This window comes from Centropristis striata, chromosome 5, assembly GCF_030273125.1.
Source record: "Centropristis striata isolate RG_2023a ecotype Rhode Island chromosome 5, C.striata_1.0, whole genome shotgun sequence".
Classification (NCBI taxonomy): domain Eukaryota; kingdom Metazoa; phylum Chordata; class Actinopteri; order Perciformes; family Serranidae; genus Centropristis; species Centropristis striata.
The window spans coordinates 3,071,801-3,085,001 of record NC_081521.1 but is presented as its reverse complement, the minus strand read 5'-3'; the positions used below and the strand labels follow the sequence as shown (position 1 = coordinate 3,085,001).

At 38.4% G+C, this 13,201-nt stretch overlaps 1 protein-coding gene across 2 annotated transcripts in view; it reads left to right on the top strand.

Annotated features, from left to right (window-relative positions):
- The window catches only part of chchd6a (coiled-coil-helix-coiled-coil-helix domain containing 6a), a 107,410-nt gene that overhangs the window by 29,411 nt on the left and 64,798 nt on the right, over positions 1–13,201 (top strand). Inside the window, exons 5-6 of one of the 2 annotated variants that reach the window (XM_059333782.1) lie at positions 5,724–5,747; positions 8,642–8,725. In XM_059333782.1, coding sequence (XP_059189765.1) covers positions 5,724–5,747; positions 8,642–8,725 — 108 coding nt within the window. The remainder of the gene's footprint in view (positions 1–5,723; positions 5,748–8,641; positions 8,726–13,201) is intronic. The other variant, XM_059333783.1, reaches the window with a different exon arrangement.

Below are 13,201 nucleotides of genomic sequence, written 5' to 3'. Positions count from 1 at the left end.
CTAACTTTGATTTGCTGTCAGATCCTTTCTTTTCCTCTTTTTTTCACCCAGTGCAGAGCAGAGAGGAAGGAAAAATGTCAACTCGACTACCACTACTAGTTGCTCTCACTACAATATTAGCTGCTCTGTTAGGCACCATGCAGGGTCAAATTCAACTGTGGTGTTCCATTGGGAAACTGAACTTAAAGTCCTCCACTCACATGTGGGTTGACTTTTAGTGGCATGTGAGTGGTGGGACACTGGGACTCCCATGTATATCATCACATTTTCAAAATTTAGGCATGCACATGGTACAAAAGTATCAGTCCTTGTGACCCTAGTTCAGGGGTCGGCAACCTTTACCAACAAAAGAGCTATTGTTGGACAAAAAAAGAGAAATAAAGTCGGAACAGAGCCACAAACCTTATTTTGAGCCTCACAATGAAGATGTAACAGCCTACTGAGTCTAAATTAGCCTACCAACATTACTAATAAGCAATAATGAGCATTTTATATATGATTTTGTCAGAATGCAGCAAGGAGCAAAGTGAAAATGAGAGGCTGGAGACCAAAGAAATATCTCAGGAGATTTGGTATCGAAAGCTAGTCTAGCTAGAGAAACTCAAAACTAGACTTGAAGTTGGTAAAATGTAGATGTTAGGGTGTCGGGCTGTAGACATTCTAATGCCGTTTATAGGGAAAACAGAAATAACTGTTCATGTTGTCACTGCAGATAGCCTAAAGAGCCACATGTGGCTCCGGAGCCGCAGGTTGCCTACCCCTGCCTTAGTTTCAGCACAAAGCATTGTTAAAATGACCTAAAACGCATTTTATATACAATCACCGGCCAATTTATCATCTAGAAAGGTGTATGGCTGAGCCCAGCCACCCTACGGAGGAAAAACTCATTTTAGCCGCTTGTATCTGCAATCTCGTTCTTTCGGTCACTACCCAAAGCTCATGACCATAGGTGAGGGTTGGAACATAGATGGAGCAGTAAATCGAGAGCTTTGCCTTCAGGCTCAGCTCCTTCTTCACCACGACGGTCCAGTACAACGCCTGAATCACTGCTGACGCTGCACCAAACCTCCTGTCCATCTAACGCTCCGTTCTACCCTCAATCATGAACAAGACCTGCAATACTTGAACTCCTTTGCTTTTCGGGACCGTTCTCTGTAAACCCTAGAGATGGTTGTTAGATCAGCTGTTTGTGAAACACTCAGACCAACAACTACACCAGGTTCTAAGTCACTTAAAACACCTTTTTCTTCCCCTTTCTGATACTCGCTGTGAACTTCAGCAGCTCCTCTCCACCATGTCTACGTGTGTGCGTGATTGTGTGCGTGCGGGTGAAGTCACGCCTGGCTGGCTGTTATCTACCAGAGACTCTCAGGTCCCTGGAGGGACACCAGAGGAGTCATCTGATTCACTCGCAGTTTCTCCACTGACTGCAAATTAAATCAGGCCCGACACAGACACAGATAGGAAGGAGAGCTGTGTTTTTTTTAATAATTAAATCCATTCAGTTTCTGCTTAATCCCCGCCAAACGGATCCTCGTCTAACATCTAAAATGAACACGTGAACAACTCGCGTCCCTCTTTTCACCTGCATTAACATGCACCAGCTGCAGTGTAAATATCTCCCACATCAGAAGCACTCTGGCTCTTTGTCTCTCCTCAGTTAAGGTCTGTTTATGAAACACAGACGATGGGCTCTGATTTGATTTGGCGTTCAGCAGCCCTGATAATTGTGATGAATCTTCCTCCCTCCGTACGTGTGTGCATGTGCGCCTCTAGACTCTCTTCACCTTTCTGCACTGATGCTGCTTCCCATTGCCACAGTGCTGTTAGTCAGGGACAATGGTGCTTTAAAAAAATTGATTGGCATTAATTTGCTCGGCGTACCAGATGTGTGAGATTTCGTACGTTCGGGTGGTTCACCCAGTGTCTGACAGGCTGTCAATCTCAAAGATGCTTTGCAGTCATTATTAAAACTTTCTCCATGTCGACTTTTCTAATGTGACAGACGCACCCATCTGGTGTCAGCTTGTCTGTAGCAACCGGTTACATCAAGTTCTCCTAATGTTGATACATTTTGATGCCAAACGCTTTGGCACAGTTTAACAAGGTCTGAGGAAATATCTCCTGATGTGACAGTGCTAAATGCTGGTGTTTTTGTAGTTTACTGTCATAGCAACAAGAGGAGGCTCGTTTATGCCAAATGTTCAGTGTTCAGTTTTATACAGCATAACTGCCATACTTTATTTAACATATTCCAGTTAGACCTGAAACCATACTAAATTGGTCTAAAGCTATTGCTGTGGTCCAAGGGTTACTTTGGATTTAGTTAACTTTTCATATGATTCTCTTTTTGTCCTGGAATCTGTGTATATTACCAGTCTCTCTCAACTTGGTCTCACAGGAATCCGTGAAATAGCCACGGATTCGCTTAACTCAAAATCCGTGGAATAGCCACGGAATCACTCAAATTTCCGTGAAACTGACACGGATTTCGCTACAATGTAAGTTAATGACAGTCATATCCCGTGGCTATTCCATGGATATTTGTTCCTATTGGTTTGTTCCAAGTCACGTGACTTTCAAGGTTCCGGCAGTCAGAACAAAAAACATGGCGGACAGTTCTCTCATTTTTAGTGAAAAAATCTATATTTTGACTTAGTTTCTGCATAAAATGGATTTTGATCACATTTCTAGCGAGAAATATGTTTTATTTTCTAAATATTCACTCAGTGAATGTACATAATCACTTTGTATGTTGGAATAGCCACGGGATATGACGGGATTTTGAGTTAAGCGAATCTGTGGCTATTTCACGGATTCCTGTGAGACCAGGTTCGTCCCTCTATATTTTTCTGTTTGGGCTAAATTCATGTTTCTTTTTTTTGGTCTGTTTTTCGCTGTGTGGCTTTGTACTGGTGTATCGTCATTTTCATTGTTGTTGCTGTTGTTGTTGTGGTGGTTGTCCTTTATATTATTCTATGTATGTTATTTGTGTTTACATTACGTCTAATTTGTAAATATGTTTCTGAGTCTTTGTTGTCTAGAATTGTGTTTTAGTGTCTTGTTTTCATACTGTGGCTCCTAATAAGTAGTCCACTGTTCTTTTTTGTTTATTCGCTGGTGTGAATGCTAAAACGAACTCTGTTGTGAACCAACTTTGGAACTCGTCTGGTAAAAAACCGGGGTGTTTGTTCATTTCCAAGTACACCAGAGTTCAGTTCACTGCAGGTGAGAACGCAGTCTGAACCAAAGGAAGGAAGCCAACCAAAACACAGAGCATGCTGGGTTGAATTTGTGCGGAAATTTGAGAATCATAATTGATAGGTAGAAGCAGGCTTGAAAAATGTCTCGTGGACAGACGTGGTCTAATGATGAAGTAAAGGCCGTTATGGAAATATGGTCAGACGATCACATAACACACAAAAACAATGAAGTCTTCACATTATTTAGCGTCAGAATGGTGGCTAATGTATTCAATCACACAGTGGATCAATGCCGCTTAAAAATGAAAAAAAACTCAGCCAACAATACATTAAAGTCGGCGACTTGCTTCTAAGAAGGAAGATATATTCTGTCCAACAGATAAAAGACATTTGTTTACAAAGCTTGGTACGCTTGGTAAAGCAGTGTGGAAGCAAACCAAGCCAAATGAAAAATGCAACAATGTTGCAACTTCCCCACTGAATTGCACCGAGTCCATCAGACTTTTTGGACCAGTGAGCCCAACATCAAGATCCAAAATCCCCAACTGTCATCTTGTCCCCAACAGCACCAGCACAGGTTTCCAGTGGTACTAATGGCACTCATTGCTTGCTTAAAAACGAACCGTTCTTATTTTTAAATGGTGCATGGACTGATTTAGTGAATGCAACTGAAGGTGGACATCAGGGCTCTCACCTTTTCCCAAAATCAAGTTTGAATATATCAAAAGAAAAAGAGAATTTATTCGACCAAATACAAACTTTTATGTAACCAAAGTCCTCGATTACAACCCCAAATCACCACCGAATATGATTTTGATGTTGACACATAATTTATAGTTCTATTAAAATTATAGCGCCTCTGTATAAGAAAACCCCCCCAACAACTATCATCGGCCATCGTGATGTTTCACTGTGGACATCATCATATGCAGAACCACGTTTGACTGGCTCAGAACATCTATCAACCTACAACCTTTATTACAAAGGACCGTGCAAAGCGAAGTGTTACTACTTTTAAAATAAAGCAAATAAACGCAATCAGTGCAGTTATTCGCCAGGTTCCTATCCAAATGTATTACAATTTTAACCAAATTTCTAGAAAATCAGCAAAAGAAAATGTGACTTAGTGCTTGTTATTAATCCATTACTGTTATTATTGAGCAGATGAGCAGTAGGTGGTGCCAATTCTCCAGTTATTTATGAAAAGCGCTCCATTTGAACCTCATTTATTCGCTAAATCCGTCTCAATTGCACTTTGTAGCATTTTGTTTTTACGATACACAAACATTTAATCTCTACTATGTGTTAAACCTTTCTTTGTAATATTGGAAGATTTTTTTCAAAGTTATTTCAATGTTTTAAATAGGCCTTCAAAATGGCCCGAAGCCTTAGTGCGGTCATTTGATAAACAGTGGAGTCAAAGATTAGACTGATTTATTGATAATCTGCTTATTGCTACTTGATTTGTATGTCTGAGCTTCACTCACATTGCTATGTTGAAACTTGACACCTCCAGGGATATGGAGAATGGATTTTCAGTGAAGTAGGAAATATCTTATTTAGCAGTCCAACTTTTAAAATGGAAAATATTTGCATATTCATGCATTCAGCAAGGGAGAAAATGTAATTTTAAGAATTTCTAACAAGGTAGTTGAACATTTTTTGTAGAAAAAAAACACATTTCAGATATCATATTATTATTCAAAGCAGAATAACAGAGTTTCCTGCTTTAAAACATGTCCGGAGGGGATCTTTAACATTTTATACAACGCCGAACAACATAGTTTACACTGTTTCATACTCCTAACCATATGTAAATTATCTACTTTTCCCCTCACATTATTGAAGGCATACAATGTTAAATATTTTAGGTATATAATGCATAGTTCTACACTCTTCCTCAAGATTTTGCATGGCGTATTTGTTATCTTAAAAACGTTAAAGTTGCTGCTAGAATTTTAAACATATTTTCTGCAAATGAGAAAAACTCATCCAAACATGAGTATGTAAATGTGTACTGCCACTGGGTGTTGAAGAAGTTAATGGAAAAGTAAATTCAATTTATTTGCATTACAGCATCATTTCCATATAATCCATTTGGACATTGGTCCTTCAGCAGTAAATACATTACAAGCAAAGGGTCTTTTTAGATTAACTGTACAACTTGAAAGCTCTATAATTGCCAGGATCAGTTAAACGGGGTCATACAAGTTTAATAGATTTAAAAAAAATTATATATATAATTATAGAATTTCTGTAATACCAATTACAATATACAAGAGATGAGCATTAATAGCATTGTATTATTCTCCGGGAGTTTCATCTGATCAGTAATGTGATTTACTGTAACTGATTTTAAGGAACTTGTATTTGCTATTAAAATAATAACAATTAACAAATGAATTCAACCAAAACACGGTACCTGGTGTTTCCTTACTGGTTATATTTCTCTCTCCCTCTTCCTTGGTCTTTCTTTGTGTCTCTACCTCTCCTACCCTTTCTATTTCCCAACCGCTGTAGTCTGCAGATGAGATAGAAGCAATGGTAAGCTTGATCATAACCCTCAAACCTGCTGCTCATCCATCCATCCATCCATCCATCCGTCCATCCATCAATATCCAATATCATCCATCCATCCATCCGTCAATCTGTCAATCCGTCAATCCGTCCATCCATCAATACCCAATACCATCCATCCATCCATCCATCCAATATCATCCATCCATCCATCCATCCATCCATCCATCCATCCAATATCATCCATCCATCCATCCATCCATCCATCCATCCATCCATCCAATATCATCCATCCATCCATCCATCCATCCATCCATCCATCCATCCAATATCATCCATCCATCCATCCATCCATCCATCCATCCAATATCATCAATCCATCCAATATCGTCCATCCGTCCGTCCGTCCATCCATCCATGGCTGCTTTCTTACCTTGACTCTTTCATTATTTTTTTCTTTCATTTTTCTTAGTTTCTCTTTTTTCTTTCTTTTTTTTCTTTCTCCTTTTTTGTTCCTCCCATTCCTGTCTGTCTTCAGCATGTCCTCTGTTTTCCTTTTCCCTTCTTCCCATCCATCCAAATAACTCCATCCCTTGCTCCAACTTGTTTACCCAATCCTTATCTATGGAGGTATAATTTGATGATTGTCTTGCTTTTTGAGTTACTATATATATTTTTATTGAGGGTTTTTTACTATTGGACTGTACACCATACAGTCATATGGATGTGCAGGCGTCTCCAGGCCCCTAAGAAGTCTGACTGTTGATATCTTTGGCTTTATCCTGCCTTTCTAACATTAATCTATACTGCATGCAATTGCCATGTGTGCATACACTCTATGTGTATCTATCTATGTGTATGTATATGTTCTCCCTTTTGTGTAGTGTGCCTGAAAGCCATCTGCTTTTCTCCTTATCCACACTTGCTTTCATTCATTCCACAATGAATGTGTCCTTACTGCACACCATGCTAATGTCAAGGTAATAAAGATGGGGAAGAAGTCAAAGCAATCATAACTCATAATGGCAAACTCATTAAAAGCAGCTTATTTTTACAATGGACCTCACCTTGGACTGAAACAAGTATCAGTGTGCTGTGAGCACAATGTGTCGCTGATGAATAGTGATCTCTCTTTTTTTTTTTTTTTCAAAACCTACCATTCTAAATAGCCTGTGAAGGATAAAACTTTTTATCTCAGAGTTTTCACTTTAGTTCAAATGAGGCAGCGAGAGCCGACAGGTTGATGCTTCATCATCCGACCAAATGGTTGTGACAAATCACCCAAAACTATATTTGGTTGTTTCACCAGGGTTTTTGGCTTTCTTTGCATGACTAAATCAAACCAGCAATCCTGTTTGGATGGTTTTAGTATTGAGAGCTGTCTGCCAGGCCAACAGACAAAAGGAGATTTCACAGAAATAGAGTTGATATCACTAAAACTAATGCCCATCATACACTTGTGCTCATGAAGGGGCTCGTATGATATCTACAAAAAGTTTTGCAGCTTGATAAGAATTAAATTCCATGAAATGTGACGAGACAAAGGGTGTTTTCAACACTTTGCTGACACGTGAGGACAGCTGTTATAGCGGAAGGTTGATGGTTCGATCCCTGACCATGGCAGCCTACATGTTGAGCAATGATACTGAACCCCAAATTGCTGCATTCATCGGTGTGTGAATGAATTCCTAATGGTGGCAGGTGGCACTAGTGTGCCCTGGTAGCCTCGGCCACCAGTATAAATGTGTGTGTGAACGGGTGAATGAGCGTAGTGTGTAGTGTAAAGTGCTTTGGATAAAAGCGCTATATAAGTGCACTCCATTTACCATTTACCATCTTCTTAACGAGCCGTGGGGGCTGGCGGCTCGTTAAGAAGAGTAAGACCAGTCGAAGTGGCACATTCCTCCTGCAGCAGTCTCTCCCAGCTGCAGTCACAGAGCCGGAGGGATGTTTACCCCTTAGCGTCCAGTCTGCAAATTGCTAATAAGCTAGCAGTACAGTGTGTATGTGCTGCTGCTGCAGGAGGTGTTCACTTAGTGATCTCTGTTTGTTTACAACAAGCACCGGACACTCTGTGCACAGTTATCGATGCCGGATGCTGTGCATAATTAGTCATGCTGCTTTGTTCATGATGAGCAGCGGACTTTGTGCACAGTTAGTGACGGCGGCCACAGTTGCGTCTCCCGTGTTTAATCTGTTGCGTATGTGATCACGGTCGAAACTGTCACTAAGCAATTACGCAACGATTGAAAACCACACGTCACCTCCAGAGTCTCTAAATCCCTCTGGGGGGCCTTTTTGTAATGGAGACACGCAGAGTGAACGGACATTTGAGAGGGCGTGGCCTGAGACTTTCCCTGTGGCCACTCTTCCCCTAAAGGGAACATGGCTAATGTCCAAAATCCCGAATTATCCCTTTAAAGTTGGCTACAAAACCTATTTCCAACAAAGGGACATGAACACCGTTCTAATGGTTAAAAGACCTGGGATTTGACCCAACCACCACCCCTGACACTTACCTAACAGTTGACCTATGAGGCTTTTAACAAAACGTTGGTTCCTTAACGTTAGGAACCTATGAACTTATAGAAATATTACAGAATTTGGGAAATGCCCATGGTTCTTTAAGTAACATTAAGGATGTTGTTTGAAGAAAACTTTGTGAATGAATCAAGCAACTGGTCATGTTTTTTTCCTCCTCAGATTTATTGAGTGAGATGTTTTGGGCCTTACTAGTGGGCAGCTGTCATGTCGTCCATCTTTCTCTACAGTCTGTGGTCTCAACCCCCACACTGGGAACCACTGTTGTCTTGTAACATATTGTAGCATTACCACTGTACATTTCACCATCCATATCTTCTAGTGAGAAAACGTAGCAGTATGCAGTGTTAATCCCCTCCTCTGTGTGTGCCCTCTTGCAGGCTCAGCAGCTACAGAAGAAAGATTCACAGCTGAAAGCGTTGGATGCCTTCTACAAGGAGCAGCTGGCACAGCTGGAGAAAAGGGTACAACACACACACACACACACAAACATATTGCTTACAAAGACTTCATTAGAGGCTTTCACAAATTCCCAAAGTTGAACATACTGTTCACACAAAACTATGCATACCACAGACTTTCATAAATAATGGACGTAGTGACCGTGAAGACACCCGTTGCAGTAGACATGCACTGATAATAACAATAATAATAATATTAATAATAATAAGTGTTTCTCTGTTTGACAAACACCTGCACATGAATAACAACCTGCATTCTGTATTTATATGTGAACTGTGTCCTGCTCAGGGCCACGGGAATGCCTTTATATTATTTATTATTATATTCTTCTGTATATTACGATGGCGTATTTGGGCCAAGTTTGAAAAAAATAAATACTTTATAAGTATTTTAAGTTCTTAATTCTGAATCAAAAATGTATCATAATTTAGCCTTCAATTGTGACTATCAAACTCAAATGCTAGAACGACCAATAATGAACAGTTTCTTTTTATAACATTTAAAATAAATTACGTAATTTGACAATATTGCATCAGTGTGGTACATTCCAACGTATGTAAATGACAGTTGTCGGGGCAAAAAAAAAAAGACCTGTTGATATTTATGGATCAAGACTTAGCCTCACAATAGCATAGCCTTCAGTGATTAAAAATAACTAAACATGTTCAAATTAAAAATGTAATCAAAAGGGGATGTTAAAATCAAAAGTCACTTCCAATCCTGGATTTGGAGAATTGTGAAAGTCCCAAACAAACATTCCCATTGTTGTACAATTGCACAATTGCTGATAATGATACTGATTTTTAGTCGGTGGACACAAATGGTCTGTGTTTTAACCGTCATGATGGGAATTTTTTCGACATTAATGGTATTAATCAGGCGGCAACCTCCGGGTCTGAGAAAGGAGGCAAACCAGGAAGTGCCTCAAGCTGCATTCTACCGAAAATTCCAGCAGGGGGCGCTGACGGGCTGCAGAAGCATTTTGTTCCATTCATCTCAATACAAAATGAGAAAACTTCTCACTTGATTTATTACCTCAGAAATGTTTTTTAGGACAACACTATGGTCTCAATCACTAGTAAAAAATCTTCTTCAAGACAATCTGATGTTAATAGTGTAAATAATGAAGAAGAAAATAGAAGATAAAGAATCATATGATTTGGGGCGGGGCTACCTTTGATTGACAGGTTCCTAACAAGGTGAGCCGTCATCAGGAGAGATGCAGAACAATGCGTATCCACAGCAACGTGTCAATAAAGTTATATATAACGTTATATAGATATAAAAAAGGACGTTTAGCGGTTTTATCTCATAACTTTGAGCCTTTCACTGTATTTTCACTTAATGACAGTTTATTTGAACGTTTTTTTCATTAAAAATGTCTTGTTCAGCGCCGAGTGTAACGCTGACACAAACGCTGAAAAACACAGCTTCAACACTCAGAAGTGCTGCTGTGTGACACCACAGTCCCATTATTATTATGGTGGGTGTTTACCAGGCTCTCACCTGTTTTGTTTGCCTGATGTACTCCTTCTGTCTCACTAAAAGTTCAACTAGCTGCCACAGCTGAAAACAGATGGCAAGTACAGTGCACTCAAAAACCTGTCAGAAAAGCCCTGCACAAGGTGTGTCTGTGAAGAGAACAGAGATTTTAGCCAGCCTGAGCATCTCTACAGAGCCCCTACAAACCCTTTCATCCCCTTTCATCCATCTGTCTGTCTGACATTTACCAGCCAGAAAAGGTGTGGAAGCCTCTGGTGTCGAGTTAAGTCTCAGCCTCACCACGAGCCACACAAGATGGACCTTTACTCCGCTTCTCGGGGGAAACACTCCCCGACTTCTTAGATGGAAAAGACCTTTACAGGACATTAGGCGTAAAAATTAGTGGTGGTTTTTAAGGCCGATGCTGATACAGATTATTTTGACATCAGTCTTAACCGATCCCTGATATGTGCTGCTGATTTTTTTGGGCCGATTCTTGAAGACAATATATCCTTTTCTCCCTCCATTTACATGATAAAAACGACACAATGATAACAAATATTACAAGTCTCAATTTAAACAAAAAAAGAAACAATTATTAACAAAGCAAACAAACAAACAGTTGGTAAACAATGTGTATGTTAATGACTAAAAAAGAAACAAAATAACCATAAAAAAGACACAAAATGAGAAGACAGAATGACCAAAAAAAACACAGAAGACACAAATGACCGAAAAAAGACACAAAATAACTAAAATAGACACAACATAATGACCGAAAAAAGAGACAAAATGACCAAAAAAAGACACATAAAGACACAAATGACCAAAAAAAAGAGACAAAATGACAAAAAAAGAGACAAAATGAGAAGACATATTTGATGTGTTTTTCTTTTTTCCGGTATCAGTTAGCCTGCCAGTTTGTTTACAATAAGCACTGGACACTGTGCACAGTTAGCGATGCTGGTTTGTTTACAATAAGCACTGGAGAAAACCATGCTAACACCACAGTTAGCGTGTTTATGATAAGCGGCGGACACTGGATAGTTAGCGATGGTGGCTGCAGTTGTTCTGTAATCAGTTCTGGTAATCAATCACGGTTTTAACGGTAATTATTAAAATTTGAAACGGTAGTACTAACCGTTGGGAATTTTACTGCAAATTATCGTCATTTCGTAATCATTACATCCCTGTTGTATATAAATCTATGAGAAAATTACCCCATTTCTTACTTGATTTATTACCTCAGTAAACATGTTCATCATGAGTTTATTGTCTCAATTGCTAGTTTGTAGTCTTCTTAAATACAACATGATGTTAATTTTGTTAAATTACTGTCCAATTTAGAGTAAAATCTGGATGTATAAAGACACAGTGTTGGAAACAGGGCCCCATTTGTTCCTATAAAAGTTGCTTTCGTGTATAAAAATGGCCATACCTTTTACATCTGTGGGGCCCAGAAAGTGCACTATTGTTCCCTTCTTCCTGAATTTTGGTTGGAAACTTGACAGAAAGAAGACTCAAACCAAGTTGTGAATAAATCTTGTGTGTATGTGAGCATATGTGCATGTCAGTAGAGGTTGTGTTCAGTGTGTGCCATAAGCCGACAGAGTTCTTGGTCGCCACTGACTCGAGCAATAGGCTTCTTTCTGTCTGGTTAAACCACAAGTTTGGGCTTTTTGAAGCTAGGCATGTCCAATCCTGTCCCCTGAAGAGAAGACAAGGAAGAGGTCTTTAATTTCTTCTTTCTTTCTTCCTGCACTGTAAATAATTTACTGTGATTTTTATAATAACTTATTGGCAGCAATTAGCAAGTAACCTACTGTAATTATTATTTACAGTAGAACTACTGTATTTTTATTTACAGTAGTGTTTTTATATACTGTTAAATAAAAAAACAATTAAACACTGTGATTTAAGTTTTACTTAAAATACTGATTCCTTTACTGTAAAAAAAAAATAAACACTGATTTTTTAGTTGTATTTACAGTACTTATTTGTTTACTTTAAGAATAAAAAAACAGTTAAACATTGTGATTTTAATGGTAATGTATATGGCAAACAAAACAATGCTTTTAATTTTATAATAATTTCATCATTACTTTTTATAGAAATAACTTATAATTGCAAGCAATTACTCTATACACTAAATAAAATAATATAATAATTATTTAAACAGCATTTGTATAGGACTGATTCTGATCAAAATTATGATAAAAATGGAAAATTACAGTAGTCTACATTACTTTTCATACTGTCTACTGTGTTTTTTCTACAGTAATGTTTAACTACTGTAATTTTATCACAAGGACTGATTTTTATTGTAACTTATACAGCACTATACTGTAAAAATCGAACACAGTGATGAACTGTGAATAATACAGTAAATAACTGTAGATTTCACAGCGATTATTTACAGTGTGTTTTTCTTTCTTTCTTTCTTTCTTTCTTTCTTTCTTTCTTTCTTTCTTTCTTTCTATGGCTGTCTCATTAACCCTTTGACGCACAACATGGGTCTAAAGTGACCCGGCTAAGTTTTTGTATTCTATATCTTTGCAATAAACTAATTTCATCATTCAGTATTCCAGGTTTTCCTCAATCAACTTGTTTTTGATCATCATACATCCTAATTTTTTCGTTTTAATTTCTTACTTTTTGAATAAAACCCTTTTTGTTTCACTACGCTTCTAATGCACAAGGTCATTTTTGACCCATGTGTGTAAACTTGATGTAATAATACAAAAACTATTTTTCTTCACAAAGGGTGAAAGGAAAAATGGAAATAATGATCAGTTGTAATAAAAAAAAGATATTCAAACACACAGCCAGCATGAAATAACACGGAGGAATTAATGTGGGTCATTTTTGACCCATTTTGTGCATTAGAAGGTGTTTATATGTTATGCATCAAAGGGTTAAAGTGACATTTAGTTCAGTTTACATTTAGTCATTTAGCAGACGCTTTTATCCAAAGTGAGAAAAAGCAAGCATGCTTA